Here is a 19,605-nt window from a genome sequence, read left to right as displayed (position 1 = left end):
AGTTTTCTTTAACACCACAGGCTGATTATATGCTGTATGACAGGCAAAACATTTTTTTTTCCTGTTTTAAATTGATTCCAGTCAGGGTTTTCTTAATCTGGTACAGATCACTGGCACAAAGACTTAAGTTTGGGTTCTGTTCCCCCCCGGACAAAAGCTGCTTTACATCAAATTAAACTATTATATCTTTCTTCTACTCTTAATGCTAATTCTATGCTCGTTTCTATTTTCCTAACTATCTTAATTTAGCAACTTCCTCTTACTATTACAACTATTTTTTTTTAAATCTCTGCATGCTGTCTCTATGTTTGTAGCAATGCATTTTTTCTGTCTTAACCATTTCCTACCTGTTGAAATATTTCCCTTTTCCCCAGCTCTAGTCACAGAGTCATTTGAAGATCCTTTCCGCTCCATTATAGACTTACAAATAGTTTTCTCTCCAGGATCCAATCTGGGTCGGTCACTGGGATCAAAGATTTCGTCTTCCAAGTCTGTAGACTCATTCTGGAGGCCATCTTCAGGGAATAGCAGAGCGTGTGCTGTTTTTTTCTCCACACCCCCAATTCCCAAGCCCTCAGAGTCCTTATTTTCTGGAGCTGATTTGTGGAGCTTCCTGCCAGGCTGCTGCACCTAGTGGGGCTTACTTTGAGCTGTTCCTTTTGCAGATTCTGGTCCACTTTCCCTTCTCCCGTCTTTCCCCTCTGTCTCTCGGCAGGTCTTGGGGCATCAGGATTGGCAGTTTTGTTTCCCTGTCTGGGGACTGCCGCTGAGTTGCTTGCCTCAGTGCTTTCCCCCCCACTTCTCTGCTGTCTTCCTGGCTTGACTTCTTTTTTTTCCACACCCACACACATGCCTGATTCATCTGATCCACTTTATATACGAAGTCTCCCAATTAAAGGAGGGGTTGTGGCTGTTTTAACTTTCCTTCCTAGGCAGCCCCAAAGCATTAGATCCCAGGAGGAAAGGAGTAATGCCTGCTCACTCTGGGTGGTGAGTTCATTTTCCCTCCTCAGTCAATTTTATTAGTTGATTTCTGAGCCTAATATTTTGAGGAACAGAGACATTTTCCATATGGTTTTATATGAATATTGATTCCCATCTAAAATATAATACAAATGAAGGTGAACATAGGTGAAAATGAAGGTGTCCCAGAATAATGTTGCAGGATCCAATCTGGGTCGGTCAACGGGACCAGAGGTTTTGTCTTCCGAGCTATCAGACCCATGCTGAAGCCCACCTTTAGGGAACTTCTCTCTAGCAGAGTGTGCTAGAGAGACTCTGATAGAGAGAAGTTCCCTGAGGATAAGTCCAAAAGCCTGGAAGACAGAACCTATGGTCCCGGTGACCGACCCAGATTGGATCAAATATATTAATTTAACAGCAGTAGCAACAAAAATAAATAACTTTAATTGACGCAATTCAATGACATTGAGATCTGACTCATCCCCTTCTCCTCAGATTTAAATCATAAAACCAGGTTTAATTAACATCCTGGCCCAAGGCATGGGGAGACAACTAGGTCTTAAGACTTTGCAAAAGATCCACAGGGAAAGAGAGGACCATCCAGATCACAGGGGAAATGATGTCTATAGGCAGGCAATATGATGTAGAAGGCACACTTCCAGGATCCCTCACTTTCTTTGGGTCACTCTAAACAGAGCCTCTTGTTAGCTCTCTATGGACACGATAAGAGTGGAACAATATTTACTTTTTGCTACCCATATGCTCACAAAGTAAGCCTTAAGAAAGGTTCTTATCAATGCTTGGTCAGATTCATTCTTCATCTATTCTTCATCTTCTCTCAGTGGCATTCTAGAGCCATGTTTCTCAACCTTAGCAACTTTAAGGGGTTTGGACTTGAACATCCACTAATACTGTTCTAAGCATTTTGATACAATCTGGGGACTTGGACAGATCACTGCTTACCCCATTTCTTAATTCTCTCCATTAAGGATTCTCAGGTGGATGGCATTCTAGACCCAGGGATTTGCTAATTGTGTAGTATCTCTCACAATATCCTAAGATACCTTGTAATTTTAATTCTCTGTCATTGTTCCAATTCCCTCCCTCAAAAAGTCAGAACTAGTTCAAGAATCACAAATACTAATGCTTTCCATATGTATTTGAAAGGATATGCATTCCAATGTATGATGTGTCCTTTCCTCTGTTCTATGACACGCTTATGTGTGCAGGAATGTATTAGTGTTGTTTATCTTTACATTACATATAACAAAGTTTTAGTTGGGCAAAAAAGGAGAACAAAATGTGAATTTTGTTAATGTGACTGATGTTGTTATACTACACAGGATTTTTTTCTTACTGTAAGCATGCTATATGAAGCAATTTTAAATTACAAATAAACAGTATTGGACATCACACTACATCAAAACTAATCATGTTTGTCAATAATTCATAACATTACTACATTTAAAGTCTTTAAATAATTGATCCTAAAATAGATTCATTTGGATGATTATTTTTGTTATAAAGAAGTTTTAAACTTGCATGCATGTATAATGTCATCTTCTACAGATTCCTGTTCCTCTTCAAAAAGTTTATTACATATTGTACAGCCTGCTTTTTTAAAAAATAAGGCATTGTTAATTGTATCCATCTTTCTGAATCGAAGGTCACATGTTCAAACTGATCATATTTGTTATTTTCATAGGTCCCTTTCAACACTAGGTTTGGTTATTTCATCACTTGCAGACCAAGCAGCAGGAAAGGGGAAAAATAAATTTGTGCCTTACCGAGATTCTGTACTCACTTGGCTTCTCAAGGTAAAATATAGGAATAGAACAACCATATTCTACTCCTATTTCAAAATGAATATATCATTTATTGCCCTCAAATAACCTTGCACATTTATTGCCCTCAAATAACCTTGCACAAAATGTAGCATGTTTAGTAAAAAAGAGCAATACTGCAATAAGATCTCTTCTGGGGGTTTGTGTCTTTCCTTTATGACATTTGCAACAAAATTTGTCGTTCTAATTTTTACATAGTCATTTTTAATGCTGAATGTTAAAAATGTCTACGGGTGAGCAGATCAATTACAATTGAAATAGATTTTAAAATGGTATCTGTTAAGAAGAAATAATATATTTCAGACATAAGAATATTTTTTTACACATTTTATCTATTCCCTAATAAACGTTTTAGGACAACTTGGGAGGAAATAGCCAAACAGCCATGATAGCTACAATCAGTCCAGCAGCTGATAATTATGAAGAAACATTATCTACATTGAGATATGCAGATAGAGCTAAAAGGATAGTAAATCATGCTATAGTGAATGAGGATCCCAATGCTAGGGTTATCCGAGAACTACGGGAAGAAGTAGAGAAGCTGAAAGAGCAACTTTCTCAGGCAGAGGTAAAGCAGATAAAGTTTTTTTTTATTCATTGATATTTATAAAATGAGTAAAATGGAAATAAGAGAAAGGGACAAAATGCATTTGCATTCTGAAATTCATTTAGATAAGATTAATTATTTGGGGTTTTCTGTAAACTTTGTATCAGAAAAAGGTTTTGTTAAAGGTTGCTGTTTTGAGGTTCTGATGGAAAGGACAGAGAGAAATATAACTCAGTTTTCATTCTATGATTCTATAAAGGAGAACAAAGAGTAATGTCTGCAGTTTATAAATATACCCCAAGAGAGTGATTTGATCTGTCCCCCATTTTTTTTCCAATTTATTTAATTATAATTTTTGATATGAAAATATTTTGTATAAACCACTATGGAATTTTGAGAAAGCTGTTAACAGGTGTATTTTGAATATTAAAGTCTATGAAAGCACCAGAATTAAAGGAAAAATTGGAGGAATCTGAAAAACTAATAAAAGAACTCACCATTACCTGGGAAGAGAAATTAAGAAAAACTGAAGAAATTGCGCAGGTATTTATACATTTAGTACTTAATTGAGATGGACTAAATTTGTATTCCTAAACATGTTCCAGGTGCAACATATTTTTAATTTTTGTAATAATGTTATAGAGCCAATACACAGTGCTGGGGTTGAAGAGGCTTTGAGTCTTATATATGCTGTAGGTCAGGGGTGTCAAACTGCATTTCTTCGAGAGCCAGGTGAGCATTGTAGTTCTCCGTGGGCCGATGGGGGGGGGCAGGGGGGAGACGGGACAGATGCCTCCTGCAGCACCCTGCCATAACCCTAACCTTAATCCGTTTTTGGCCAGCTGAGTGCTGATGGAGGCCGGGGAGGACAAAAACAGGCCACGCGAGAGCCTTGCAAGGCCTCCACGAGGTCCATTTTTGGCCGACAGTGCTGCAAGAGGCCATGGAGGCTGAAAACGGCCCCTGCGCCCCTGCAACCCGTTTTGGCTGGCAGAGGCACCACGGGCCGTTCCTTTGATGTTTCCAGGCCAGCCCCGTGGGCCAGATTTAAGCACCCTGTGGGCCTTGAGTTTGACACCCCTGCTGTAGGTAGTCACAGCATTTTGAAGGCAAGTATTTCTCATTATAACAGAAAAATGCAACTGTTTATTCTACATTGTATTAAATTAGTATCTGTGGGCCTGAGTTCTTCAAGGAAATCTGAGCATTTTTAGTTTCTGAGCATCATTTACTTTCCTTCTCTATTACTGACTTTGAAGAACAGTGATTCTGCTCATAGCGAAATTGTGTGTGTGTGTGTGTGTGTGTGATAATTGAATACTATACCAAAAATTGTTCTGGTCTAATGGCGAATTAATACAGTATCTTACTCAATACCCAACACCGTATGGCATAAACTGTAGCATAAGTATAGAGAAGTATTAGCATGTATATTTCTTCCACTTGTGATTTTTTTGGGACACAGTTTATAATATTTAATTTCATTGTTGTGAAGATAATTAACAGCTATTACTTCAAACCTCCTATGAATTTTACAGGAAAGACAAAAGCAATTAGAGAGCATGGGCATTTCTCTTGAATCTTCGGGCATCAAGATGGGAGAAGATAAGTGTTATCTGGTGAATTTAAATGCAGATCCTGCACTCAATGAATTGTTGCTTTATTATTTAAAGGTAAAAAACAATAATAATCCATACTTACAAGTTCTTTAAAGTTTCCTTTTATTGAAATTTGTCAAACAGGATTTGGAAGAAAAAAAACGGAAGATTACTATGTCTACTGCACCCAGTAAATCTTTTACAAGTGTTCCTTGACTTAAGACCATAATTGAGCCCAAATTTATGTTGCTAAGCAAGACATTTTTAAAGAGAGTTTTATTCTATTTTACGATCCTTCTTGCCACAGTTGCCACTGCAATTGTTAAGTTAGTAAATGGTTGTTAAGTGAACCTGACTTCCCCATTGACTTTGCTTGTCAGAAGTGATTGTATGACCCCGGGGCACTGCCACCAGCATAAATATGAACTGGTTGCAAGCATCCAAATTTTGGTTACATGACTGTGGGGATGCTGCAGAGGTGGTAAATGTGAAAAATAGTCATAAGTCACTTTTTTGATGCAATTGTTACTTGGAACAGTCACTAAACAAATAGTTATAAATCAAGGACTACCTATATTTTGAAAGTCATCTAGCCACACACTAGTCAGTGTTTAATGAAACCCTTGTGACAGGCTAGCATATGAAGCTTCCTCATGTGAAAGATTTCAAAATAGCTCTTTCTGACACATATGGCCTCTCAGTGTACATGAGGCATGGACAAACTAAATAGAGAAGATTAAAGGTGTTTGTAGAAAGATGTAATATCACTCATTTCACATTTTACAGTAAATATAAACATTTTGAGTTTGTATTAGATTGCACATACATTGTAATTTATAAATCTTTATTTAGGATGATAGAAGCAGCAGATTTTATTGTCACTTTATTTGTCTTAATCAGGACCACACTAGGGTTGGTGCGGATACCTCCCAGGACATACAGCTATTTGGGATAGGAATTCAACCAGAACATTGTGAGATAGACATTGCACTAGATGGAGAAGTTTCTCTCTCACCAAAAGAAAATGCAAGGTAAGGGCATCTGTAAAATTGGGAGCCTTTGTAATTTAAACAAAATGACCTTGCATTAATAAAGAGACGAAGACTCTGTAAACTTGCCTAATCTTTGAAAGTTATAATTTATCTTAGCTAGTACTAATTTCTGTTCCTGACTTCTTCCCTCAGAAAAACTTGACAGCATGCATACATTTCACAAAGTTTGTGCCTAATGGTTCCAAGTTGTTTTGAGGTTAAGAGCCCTCCTTATTTCACATCATGCAGATATTAGTATCGGTAATTTTGGGATTAAGTGCTGATTTGTGTTCACGTACACATTTATCATTGGTTACATTTTTGACTCTTTTTAAAGCCAAAAACAAAGCAGGAAAGTATTTTTCAGTAAGATTTTAGTTAGTATAATTGCTTTAGAGAGATTTTACACAAATATTCTTACTCTTTAATTGGGGGAGGCCAGCTGTTTAGAAACATGTGAATATATAGAAATTAGTTTCACTATGGTTTTGTGTAAGACCTGAGTGTGTTACCATGAAAGTTCAAGGCTTAACAACAAAAATATTCCAAACAGATGGAATTCAGTGTTATGATATAGTTGCATTGTGAAGAATTAGTCATTTTGACTGGCAACAATAAAGATGCATGTCACTGGAAAAAATGTATAGATAAATAAACTTTATTTAATTTGTGTTTCATCCAAGATTTCTAAATAAGTACAAACTACGTTACAGAGTTACAATGGCAATCAGTTGAGTCAGTTCATTGTTGATTCTTGTGGAAAAAGCAATTAAGTTCTTAATGACTGGAAAATGAATTTAAAATGAAGATTTTTTTTTACAGTTGAAGTACTGAGGATTATTTATATTGTCAGCCACAAAACAAAGAAATTATGCCTAAATATCATCTGCTTGAGAAAATTGAGATGGAAAATTAATTATTTTCCTGGTTTATGTGCCTCTGTTTATGAGCAGAGTGGAATGTTATACAAAAGCTACTTCTTTTAAATTATATTCCAAACTGATAATAAAAGGTATATTTTGCTTCTTTTGGCTTATATAGGAAATAAACATTACTTTCACAGAATAACTGCATATTAGAATAATTTATGTTACTTTTGAAGTGATTTAAGTAAATGTCTCATTAAGGAGATTTAAACTAGGTTTCTGCAGATGGCTTGTGATAAACAGCCTGTGACCCAGTTACTTAAATACATGCACTGCATTGGCTATTTCCCCATTTTTTTTTACAGCAGGGATGTACTGCAGCAAATATGTTTTTGTCACGAAGAATTGAAGTCTTAATTAAATCCTTGATGATTTTAACACTGAATACAGAGTTACTATTTTTATTTCATTCATGTTTGTATTAAGTTAAAAAAAATGGGTAACCTATTAATAATATGTTCCCAAAACTGGAATATACAAGCTATAAAAAATTCTGTCTCATTAGTTCGCAAAATATTGTAATATACAGAAAGATATAAGTAGTAAAAATTAGTAAGGGATAAAATGGTAGCCTTTGATGTGGGCTGCTCATCATCAAATAATTCTAGTTGTAATTATAAGACCTGAATAGAACTTCATATAATCAGCCATCAACAATCAGATTTAGATGGAGCATCTGCAGTGTGAGCTTCCCACAACTTTATAGGTCTCGTTTCAATGGGAAGGTGGATGGTCTAATGGAGAAGTCTCCTATGATTTTGTTATCGGGTGTGTAAGGCCATAGTTTATATCTTCCACCCAGTCATGTATGTGCAAGAGTCAATCATTTTTCTCTTCAGGACTGCCCTTGTTTGTTTATACATCCACACACTAATTCTGCCCTACAAGCACATGCACAAATCCCTACCTCCACTCCATTGCAACCTTCACTTTGGGTTGGCTTAGAAGGAGCCTTCTATACACTTTCCAGAAGAGCAAAGATATTGAGGTTCAGGGCTGTTCTGGTTAAGATATTTTCTAGAAAGTCTACGCAAGTTCTCCTTGCCCACTCATTTCCACCCCATGTGTGGCTCACTAGATGAGCTAAGCAGTTTTCTGATTTTCAGCTTTTTAGTTTTCTCTTTTCTTCCACCATACATGCTACAACAGCTTGCTGGGTTGAGTGTAATTATTCACATGCCATTTAAACTATGCTATATTTCTCTAGCTAGCATCAAATCAAATCACTTGGATGAAGTCATGCAGCCTACAAAGACACTAGAGCAGTGAGATTTGTCACTTCTGTATTCCATTACACTTAATGGCCACATATTTGTATTTAGCCTATCAAGCAGTGAGCTGCATCAATTTAGTTTAGTATCACAGTGACCCAGCAGCGATTTGAAACGGCTGGTCAATCCAGCACTTACTAAATATAGCCTGTCTAAGGGGACATTTGGAACTCTTTCCAGATTGTTGGGGAATGAGGGCAAATTCACAGCCAAAAAGGTAGTGATTATCCACTCTTTCACTAAAGGACAAAAGAGGGAAGAGACATGACTAGGTTTTCTGTTTCTCCATACAAAGAGGTAGCAAATGTCTAGTGCTTACTCATCCTGACTGATCTTACAGACTAGAATAATTCCCTGGTAGACTGGACTTTGCTGAAGTAATATCCACAATAGAGTGTGAGAACTTGACTACGAAGAGTGATTTTAGTCTTATAAATGTCTTATATTTTTCAGATCATGCGTAAATGGTACACTGGTATGTTCTGTGACTCAGCTGTGGCACGGAGATAGAATCTTATGGGGAAACAACCACTTTTTTAGGTATTTGTTTTTAATGTTCCATAGTAGTTCCATTGTAATACTAGGCAGCAATACCTGGCCAACCCTTTTCTGATGTCATAAAGTTAAGCATGATGTGAACTGGATTGTACTTTGCACTGATGAGGGACCGCTAGGAATACCAAAGGCCAGACTTTGAAGTCAAAAAAAGCATCCCTGAAAAACATAGCAGCAAAGCACATATTTGAAGAAAAATAACATGGACTTGTCCGTGAAACCACCAAGAGTCAAGGTCAAGATTTTACTTAGTTTATCTTATTTATATAGATAATATACAAATGAATGATTTTGCTTGCAAAGGATAATTCGAAATAGCATTACTTTAAAAGTTACTATATTTGAAAGTTCAGAAATAGTTTTTCTCAGTTTGGAATAGTGGCATACAGGCTCCAGCAACTATTTCAAGGATTTTATTCAGCCCACTTGATATTTTTAAGCAATTTCATAACTCTGACAACTGTATAGAAGAGAATTTGAAATGAATTTAATCTAAATTCAGTTAGATTGGTTATCACTTGCATCAGCTTTTAATATTTAGCAATATTCATCACAAACAATCTTGATAGTAAAGGGCAACAAATATCATTTTTCATAATATAAAATTGTTTTATTCTTTAAAAAAACCAAAAATCACATTTTATCATATTTGCCATTGGTAATGGAAAGACTGACCCAAAAACAGTAGTTTTTAGAATGTTTGACTCAATTTCTCCCTTTCAAAAATTAAATATGGTCATTATCCCCACAAAAAAACCTAGGCGCTGTTGCTTTATACAAGTATCTCTATGGTAGCAACTCCAAACTGGATCCTTCACTCACAAGAAACTATAAATTGTTCTGTTATTCCCAGGCTACTCCCAGAGTACCTCCTTGGCGGGAGTAATTATCCATGATCTAAAAATCTCAAACATAATACATCTTGGCTTCCTGCTAGTTGAAGGTTATCTTCCATAATGATCCTCCATAGCAACCGTTTAGTGACGTTCCAAGGGTTTGATGGCAGCCAGCAGTAAACTTTTGTATTCACATTTCATAGGATGATCAAGGACTATAATCACATGTTTTGCTTCCTGTGTTTTGGAGCAAGTATGTCTGTTCCTGCTGTCCCCAGTTCCTTCATACAAGTTTATTTTAAAACCATATTGGTAATTTTATACCTTTTTATTTTTCATATAGAATTAATCTTCCTAAGAGAAAGCGTCGAGATTGTTTTAAAGACTCTGAAAAAGAAAAAGAACATGAAGCAGAACAGGATTTAGATGCAGCCAGTGAAGCTTCTTCAGAACCAGACTATAACTATGAATTTGCACAAATGGAAGTTATAATGAAAATGCTAAACAGCAATGGTGAGAAAATGGTGTTCAGGGATGCTGAAATCAAACAGGGATAGACAGGTTTCTGGGTTGTCTTGATATATAACAAAAAGGATACATTTTTTTCTTTATCAATACAATGCATAATTGTAGTGATTTTCTGTAAATAGATGTTCAAATAGAAAACTTGAAGTATTTTTTCCCAAGGTTATTTTTCTGATAGATGGAACCTAAATACAGTATGTTTCCTGAAAGTTTTATGGGGTTTATCCTTTCTTTGTGCTTTTTTTCTAGAATATATACTTTTTTTTGGGGGGGTCATGTCCTTTATTCCACCTTAAAACATTGTAGCTATAAGAATATGTGAAAATGTTCCATGTTAAGAAGTAATAGAGCCAATCTATGCAGAACGCATATTGGGATAGTATTTTAATCAGGTCAGTGCACAAGGTTGTTAAGCCTAGGAGGATTTTCATAAAGTGATAATGTTATATTGAGCATTCCCACTGGAAATAAGTCCTAAAATGGCGTGGACTCCTTTCTGTCTAGATCCATTGCAAAATGTGGTCCAGGTGTTGGAGAAACAATATTTGGAAGAAAAACGTAGTGCTTTGGAAGAGCAGCGGATAATGTATGAGCGGGAGCTGGAACAGCTCAGGCAACAGCTTTCTCCAGAAAGGCATTATCAGCAGTGTGGTGGCAGCCTTTCAGATGCTGCCCAGACTGCTCAGCAGAAAATAAACTTCTGGTCAGAAGAGAGGTAAGAATATTGGTATTTAAGTAACCGAGAGATTGTGCTGGAGGACAAAAGAAAATCTTGAAATCATTTTGAATCAATAGTGATGTGAAGGGTTATCTACTTAATTTGTTGCTCAAAGCTGAGGCAATTAAGTTTTTCATATTTTGTGTCTGTGAGGCCTTCAGTGCATTGAACTGGGTTGTTGTTGGTTTTTTTTTTGCACGATTTCCTCTTTAAATATTGTGTAATCCAGTTTACTAAGAGATGTACCTGCCTTGATTCATTCTAACAGTCCTTGTTTAATAATGGTAATTGGGATCAGCCATTCTGCCACTAAGCCACATGGTCATAAAATGTGATGTCACCTGACTGCATTGATTTACAACAGCAGTTGCACCAGTTCCTTTTGCTGTCATTAGGCAAATCCCATTGAATTGCAGCATCCTGTAGTCATGTAGTCACCATTTGCAACCTCCTGCCAGCTTCCCCATTGACTTCGCTTATCGAAAGCTGTCAGCGAAGGTCACGAATGGCAATGATCACAGGATGCTGCAATCATAATTGCGAGCCGGCTGCCAAGTGCCTGAATCACAATCCTGCTGTGATGGCTGCAACTGTGAGGAACGTTTATAAAGTCCTCTTGTTCAGAGTCATCGTACCTTTGAATGGTAGCTGTGCAAGTGGTGCTAAGTTAGGCCTATGGTTCGTCTACGCGGGTTTTCAATCATTTAGGTCATGGTTGTCCCAAAACTGCTTTAAAAATGGCAACTGAACTTCCTTGATGTTTCTTGAAACTGAAAAAGCTTCTTGGTTGAGAAGTGAAACATCTTCGAGAAAAAGTCCAGTTGTCTTTTTAAAGCACTTTTGGGATAGGTCTACTGTATCTTGTGGCTATTACATTTTTTAGTATATTTAGTATTTAGTATTTATTTGATTTGTCAATCACTTACAAGATACAGGTATAAGAATAAATATAGTTTTGAATACATGAGATAGATACTTATAAGAAAAATAAAAAAACAATAGGACAGGGACGATAGGCACGATTGGTGCGCTTATGCACGCCCCCTACAGGCCTATTAGAAAGGGAGTGAGGTCAATAGTAGACAGTCTAAGGTTAAAGTTTTGGGGGTTTGGGGAAGAAACCACAGAGTCAGGTAGAGTATTCCAAACATTGACCACTCTGTTGCTGAAGTCGTATTTCCTGCAATCAAGTTTGGTGCGGTTAACCTTGAGTTTGTATCTATTGTGTGCTCTTGTATTGTTATGATTAAAGCTGAAGTATTCATTTGCAGGTAGGACATTGCAATGTATGATTTCATATGCTATATTTAGATTGGACTGGAGGCGGCCTAGTTCTAGGTGTTCTAGGTCTAGAGTTTCAAGTCTGATGGCATAAGGTATTCTGCAATGAGTAGAGGAGCGGAGAACTCTTCTTGTGAAATGTTTCTGGACTTTTTCAATTGTATTAGTATTACATACTAACATTTAAAATATTTTATCCTGGTTTATGGGGTAACCTGGAGAGACTTTTTTTGTTTGAAATCATTGAATAAAAACAGATTAAATATTTGTTTAAAAATAGAAAATGCTCTTGATTTTATCAGACGGCTTTAGTTTGCTTTGAACCTTTGTTCATGTGTTATTCGTAACATAATAAAATACAGCCTCTATAGGCAATATTACATAGTTTAAGTTTGATTCCATAAATCAAATAATCTAGATTCCAGCTCCCAGGAAAACTTAGTTACAGATAATGTCTCTTAAAACATCTGTAAGGATGGATTAATTTATGCAATTTGTTTGAATTTTTAATTATAAATTCTACATATATTAATGTTAGTACTATTATGCTTTTCAGCTGCATGATTATTCTAATTTCCATCAGAACTCTACAGCTGGTGGCTAAATTCATGCTTTTTCATTGAGAATTTATTAAAAATAATGTAATAGTCTCCTCAATAGTATTTTAAATAGTATTTAGAAATTGGGTTTCTAAATTACATTTTTTGATATATTTATGTCGTGTTTCCCTTGTAGAGATGAATTATTTCGACAAAGCTTAGCAAAACTGAGAGAACAAATAGTTAAAGCCAATGCATTAGTAAGGGAAGCGAATTTTTTAGCTGAAGAAATGAGCAAGCTAACAGATTATCAAGTCACACTTCAGATCCCTGCTGCTAACTTGAATGCCAACAGAAAGGTAATTTTTTTTACTATTTTATATAAAATAGTTTAATATAAAAAGTCAAAAAGTCCACAATCATTTTGCATTCAAGATAAAATTCGCTGATTTTTGTGCATGAAGTAGATAGAATGAGAATAGTTATACACCCAGAATAAGCAGCTTCTTTTATTTTTGTCTCTGTAACCTGTACATATCAATGTAAATAGAGATTCACACATGTACTATACTGAAGTACTAAAGTATCCACAGGTAATCAGTTCCAAAAAATTAAACTAAGAACTTGTTGGTGATCATTATTAGTTCACATTAGTTCAAATTTGATAAGATGAAGTCTTGTATATATGGTGAGAGCACAGATCACTTCCATTAATGAACGTGTCTGGAATACTCAGTACATAGAATCTTAACTTAAAATGAGATAAAAGCTCTCATTTTGCATGCCACTTTTCACATGCAGGCATATTCTGGTAGGGTCATACAAACTGTTAGAAAACTGTGCTGTATTTTGCCTGCATGTTCAGCTCCCCTAACAAATAGCTGACTGTGATGTATTCAGTGAAGTGGATGTAACTATGAAAGATTATGCCAAAATAAAAGATTCTTTGTTGATTGCAATACATTCAGTAAAGGAGATTTGCATTCATGCATGAAATCTTAAAACTACATTTAACTACAGTAATTCCATGTGCTTAACTTTGGAAACAGATTTTTCAAATATATTTCTCCAAAAATAAAAAGAGAAAGAAATGTATATTGACATCTGAGAAACAAATACATATTTTTAAAACACATTTTACCACTGAACTTTCATGTTTTAATAAATTAATTTTAAGTATTACTATTAATGTTACATTATTGTTAAATGTTTTGCTATTATGGTAATGTTATATTATTAAATATAAACAATTTGATCAACATTAATTACAATAGTAATGTATTATTTTCTTATTGAGGATGTTGATTCATGATTTTACATCACCAGAATACCTTGGCAGATTTTGGCAGTACACACATTGAATAAATACTATAAATAAAATGGTTGTGTTTTGTTATTCAGAGAGGAGCAATTGTCAGTGAACCAGCTATTCAGGTAAAAAGAAAAGGAAAAAGCACTCAGGTGTGGACCATTGAAAAGCTAGAAAACAAATTAATCGATATGAGAGAGTTATATCAAGAATGGAAAGAGAGCTCTCAGGAGGTATTTAACCATTTTTCCAATATCAGATTTATAAAAGTATGCTTGCATAAAGCCCTGTGTGGACTCCATTGCCTAATTCATTTTTATGTTAGTTTATTCTAAACCAGTGATGGCAAATCTATGACATGCGCATCAAAGGTGGCATACACCACAAAGTTTTGGGTGATGTGATGCCCAACAACAACTAATTTCAAAAGCACAGAACATTCTCATGATTTTCGGAAGCTGTGGTAGATACATGAGAGTGAAATATGGTTTTGTGTAACTCTGGAAGTTGCACAAGAATGGGGCATCCTTTCAGATGGTTTTCAGAGGTTGCCAAGGCTGCAGAAGAGCATCCTCTGAAGTTTCTTCAAGAACAAAGGCCATATGCAACCTGGGCACCCTCAGATAGGCCCAGGTGTCTCTCACCATAAAGAGAAAGAATACTTCCTGCAAAGGGACATGCAGCAGATCCTGGGGACTGCTAGGATGGCATGCAGCTGATCCTGGGGAGCAATCATATCATTCCCCCAAATTCATATGCCTTGTGGAATTGCATGAGGTGCCTTTTCGAATGGGAGTGGTGGCACTACAGCTGAAGTCAAGATCCAGGCCTTAACTTCAGGCCCAGATTCTGTGCTGCTGCTCAGTGCCGCTGTTCAGGGTGGCCTAAATGGTGCATGAGGAGAGAGAATTTTTTCTCCTTTTTGTGGGGCGGGTGACATGTCAACAGACTCAAATTAGACATTTTTCAAATTTTTAACATGCCGTGGTTAAAAAGTTCGTCATCACTGGTCTGGTTCATTATGCTACCCATATTAAATGGCTAGTACTCTGAAATATAGTTCCTTTCACTGATTTTTGTTGAGCATTGTAAGATATATTGCCTGCCTAACGATAAGAAATAAGGATTATTATTATGCTTTATTACTACATTTACATTTCTATCCTGACAGTTAAAATGATCCTAATTAATATATTGTGTCCTGTATTTGGGAGAGAATAGAGATTGTTTGAAGTTTTTATTATTTCTGTTTTAAAGATAAACTGTTGGTCCTTAAAATGTTTTTGTTAACTGATATAACTTTTTGGTGCAAATAATATGTATATTTTTGCTGTGATACGTAATATAATTATTACAATTAATAATAATAAAAATGAAAATAATACTGTGATTATTTACGATAAATGATATATATTCCAAAATATAGCTTGCCATTTCCATATTGAATCATTCTGGTAAACCCTTCATGCCTTTGAAATTCCTATCTTCTTTTTTAAAAAAAAAAATAGATGAAGAGACTCACGGGAAAAAGAGGTGACCCTTTTTATGAAGCCCAAGAAAATCACAATTTAATTGGCGTAGCAAATGTCTTTTTGGAGTGCCTTTTCTGTGATGTTAAGCTTCAGTATGCGGTACCAATAATTAGCCAACAAGGAGAGGTAAGGCTTAATCCATAATAAATATTGCACTTTTTTTGTGAAAGGAGTATCTTTGTTATACATGTACATTCCTGCCCTTTCAGCTTTCTGGGGGACCTTGAAGACTTGGCTCTTCCCCCAAATATTGAGCAAGGATGGGGTTTTTGCTGGGAGGTTTGTTTGGTCTGGTGTCTAGGGAAAAGGGTACTTCTGGTTTGTGTCTTTGTTTTACTGATTGTTGTAAGCCACTCAGAATCATTATATGAGATAGGCAGCCATATACATCCTGTGAATAACTGCCTTGACTGAATGAATGAATTGCAAATAATGGCTCATATTATGTATAGCACAGTTGGAATTGCCATCTGCTGTGTTCGTGTTTTTCTCTTTGTTTATTTGTTGGTGATGCTGTTTGCAGTCTCTATTAGCAAAGGGTTGGAAAAGGCAAAGGATGTGGCTTAAAGGAAAAAATGCCAGACATACTACATTGTTGATCTGTGGAGTGAAAGCCTGAGGAAAAGAAAAATCATCAGTTGATGTCCACAAATAAACAGGACATCTGTGGGACATATGGAGATCAACTAAATTTCATATACTGACAAATAGTTTTTCCACACAGAGTTCTAGTGTGTTTAATTTAAAGGTCATATCAATGAAAGAATGGTATCTATACCAAAGGATTTTCAAAATTATTATTTCTTTTAGAATATGTAAATTAATAATTAGATGCACAGTTACATACTGTGAAGATCCCAGGATCATTCCCATACATATAAATCTTTGTAGTATTTTTTATTATCAATGTTGTTTAAGAAAACTAGTATGTCAAACTTGAAAATATTATATATGTATTTTTTCTTTATTTAGTTGCTGAAGATACAGTTGTATGAAATATAAATTATATATATAAAATATATGTGTATCTCATTTGCACTATTGATAATTAGATGTTTTTAACATGTTTTTGTAATACAGGTGGTAGGCCGTCTGCATGTTGAAGTGATGCGTGTCACTGGTGCTGTACCAGAACGTGTTATGGAAGGAGACGATTCTTCTGAAAACTCCAGTGAAAGTGGAAGCTTAGAAATCATGGATAATAATGGAGAAATTATTCACAGACCAAAAAAATTCACATGCAGAGTAAGGGCTGCGTCATCTATGTTCAGATGTTTTTTAGGGGTAGATATTTTTTTTTAAAAAAAATACTTTGGTAATTACACAGCTTAGAATACTGCAATAGGAAATTGTTTCTGTTGTCAATATTTAGAGCTTCGCTTGATTGATAATATTAAAACACCTGTGATACATGAAGCCACTAGGAAAGGTTGTCAGGCAGTTCAGAGCTGTATATCATTTATATGCTGATGTTACCAGATAGGTACCACCTAGGCTTAGCAGCTGATAGTGTCAAAAGTCTTGAGGTAGTAGCTAGGGTTTGTGTGGGACTGGGTAGGAAGAAACAAATGGAGGTTTAATTCCAGCAAGATCAAGTGGCTATTAATCCTGGTCTGATTCCAAGATAGGCCAATCTTGAAGGAGCAACTTCAATTTAAAATTTTCATGATTACTTATAATGTACAGCAACACAGAAAGGACACAGAAAGGATTCCAACCCTACAGGAAATAGGTGGAGCGGAACCTTGGAAGCAAGCTTTATGTGTGCTTTCCTTTCTCTTGGAACGCTTGCTTCCCAAAGACAGGGTGTATCCTTCCGTATTTATGCTCTAGAAAGTACTAGTCTTCCACAGTTACATTTTCTAGGGTTAAATCTATATTCTAGCTATGTTCAGTTAACTGTCAGTTATATGAAAATAAAGAGGTTTTCATATTGTATTCTGTACTGATTGGTTGTATTCTGTGCTGAAGACCAGAGACAAAATGAAGCTTTGAGTGGAGGAGAGATTCATGTCCAAGATGCATCATTCCTTAGGCCCTGCCCCTGACCATAGCACTGAAATAAAGGCAAAACTCAATCTTCTTTGGGTGTGATGGGGACAAAATTATTTTTTTCTCTGCCACCATTTAGAAAGGGTTAAAAAATAAGTCAGTTTCTTTGGCCCTGAACTGAAAAAGGAAATCCATCTCAGAACTGGGCAGGGAAAAAATTCCCTGCTTTGTCTGAGCGAATAGAGAAAGTAGGGCTGGAAAGATGTGTTTGTGAGTGAACATGCATGTGTTAACAGGGAGAATATTCATGGCTGCCTTACCTTCTGCTGGTATGCAGCCTCTAGGGTGAACTCAAGTTCAGCTCCTTGATTGGAAATAATTCCTAATCCTGTTCTTACAAGAATTTTGATTTCTTTTTCTTGGAGATGTATTCATATTTCAGCCAACACTTGCATGGTCAGTTTTAGAAAGAGCTGCTGTTCTGTGAGTAAAAAACAACAACCCCAAACCCCAATTTGATAGATGTAAGGAGTTTATTTGCTTTAGGGGTCATTTTTTAATTGATATGTAGTCAGTTGACCCTTTCACATACCGTATGTCCCTTGCCATCTCTGTTTTTCTCTATCTCAGATTCATGCAACAATTTGGATTCAGTTTCCAAAAGTGTTTTGGAGCACAAAACATAGCAATTTTCTGCAGCTCCTTCAAAAAAGCTTCAGGTGGCAGCATGGGAAGGAAGCTGCATGGTTTCAGGAAAATAAATAAGTGTTTTAATAATTTGTGGAGAAGGGCCATGTCTGAATCCTGATATGCTATAAGTACCTTCGGAGGTACCAGAAGAACCTTTGGAATCAAAACTGTAGCACTATGCTAATTAAGAGATACAATTTTTCCCATAGGAGACACATTTTTGTAACTAAATATTTGTTTAGAAAGATAAATATTTTAGTTTATTGAATTTATGTTTCCTAATTGTCCAGGTAAAAATCAAAGAAGCAACAGGACTACCACTGAATCTTTCAAACTTTGTCTTTTGCCAATATACCTTCTGGGATCAGTGTGAACCAACCGTTGCAGCACCAGTTGTAGATCCAGATGTGCCTTCACCTCTGGGCAAAGATGTCCAATTTACAGTGACTTTCTCTCATTGTAGGGTAATTATTTGTTTCTCCTGAGACCATCATGATCATGTTTTTGATTTGTGTATTGATATACACTGTAGGGTAAAGATTTGAGTTAGTTCATTTTTGTAAATGCAAAAACCTCGATATGTATTCATACGAAAAAAATGAAGAATGCAAATTATTTTGTATCTATTTGCAAGCCCAGTTCATTTAATTGTCTACATCAAACTAAGAGTAGTTTTTCAAAAACAAGTACACACAATGAGGACTGCTTTAAAACATATGTACTTGTTTTTAAGATGGAGGGTGCTCTTCGCTACTTTTAAGCGAAGTCTATGCAAAAAGAAATTATATCGGAGAATAGCTCATTTTCCTGCCTATTTGAAGTTAGTAATACACTTTTGGGGCTGTCTGTATTATAATTGATTCTATGTGTTTCCCTAGGCAGGCATTTAGAAATTTAATCAATTGTTGATTTTATTAAACTACTATAAACTATAAGCTACTGTATTACATATATTAAAGATAGATATTGTGTATCCTGTTTCTGGTAGGAATTCCTACAGATAGTTCTTGACTTACAACAGCGTTTTGGACTAGAATTTCCATTATTAAGCAATAAGATTAGGTAAAGCATGCCCACGTTGCTTAGCAACAGCAATCTCTGCAATCCTGGTTGCCATCATTAACTGAATCCCATGGTTGTTAGGTGAGGCAAGGGAGGCGCAGGTCAGGGAGGGTGCGCAAGGATGAATGAGTGCAGCACAAGCACAGATAGGTGGGGGAGGATGTACAGGTGGGGAAGACTTACCCAGAGATTTCTGACCTTCCCTGATGGCTTTCCAATTGACTTTCTGGGGAACCAGCAGGGACTATTGCAAGTGATGATTGTGGGGCATTGTGACTGGTTGTCATGGAAACAGGTTGCCAAGCACCCGTATCGCAATCTCATTGACCACAAGGTACTGGAATAGCTGTAACTCTGAGTGCCATTATAATTTCGAATGGTTGCTG

General features: G+C 36.1%; 1 protein-coding gene across 15 annotated transcripts in view; it reads left to right on the top strand.

The window, feature by feature from the left end:
• The window catches only part of KIF13A (kinesin family member 13A), a 69,976-nt gene that overhangs the window by 21,016 nt on the left and 29,355 nt on the right, over window positions 1-19,605 (top strand). For 9 of the 15 annotated variants that reach the window (XM_087961368.1, XM_087961376.1, XM_087961375.1 and 6 more), the window contains exons 10-22: window positions 2,669-2,780; window positions 3,163-3,375; window positions 3,787-3,897; window positions 4,893-5,027; window positions 5,853-5,983; window positions 8,634-8,720; window positions 9,915-10,084; window positions 10,601-10,811; window positions 12,831-12,993; window positions 14,036-14,176; window positions 15,452-15,601; window positions 16,556-16,759; window positions 18,448-18,621. In XM_087961368.1, coding sequence (XP_087817494.1) covers window positions 2,669-2,780; window positions 3,163-3,375; window positions 3,787-3,897; window positions 4,893-5,027; window positions 5,853-5,983; window positions 8,634-8,720; window positions 9,915-10,084; window positions 10,601-10,811; window positions 12,831-12,993; window positions 14,036-14,176; window positions 15,452-15,601; window positions 16,556-16,759; window positions 18,448-18,621 — 2,002 coding nt within the window. The remainder of the gene's footprint in view (window positions 1-2,668; window positions 2,781-3,162; window positions 3,376-3,786; window positions 3,898-4,892; window positions 5,028-5,852; window positions 5,984-8,633; window positions 8,721-9,914; window positions 10,085-10,600; window positions 10,812-12,830; window positions 12,994-14,035; window positions 14,177-15,451; window positions 15,602-16,555; window positions 16,760-18,447; window positions 18,622-19,605) is intronic. The other 6 variants (XM_087961377.1, XM_087961372.1, XM_087961371.1 and 3 more) reach the window with 1 other exon arrangement.

This window comes from Notechis scutatus, chromosome 3 (genome assembly GCF_049901735.1).
Source record: "Notechis scutatus isolate UNSWTSFEM ecotype Mainland chromosome 3, rNotScu1.2, whole genome shotgun sequence".
Taxonomy (NCBI): Eukaryota; Metazoa; Chordata; class Lepidosauria; order Squamata; family Elapidae; genus Notechis; species Notechis scutatus.
This window is presented reverse-complemented; position numbering and strand designations above follow the sequence as displayed.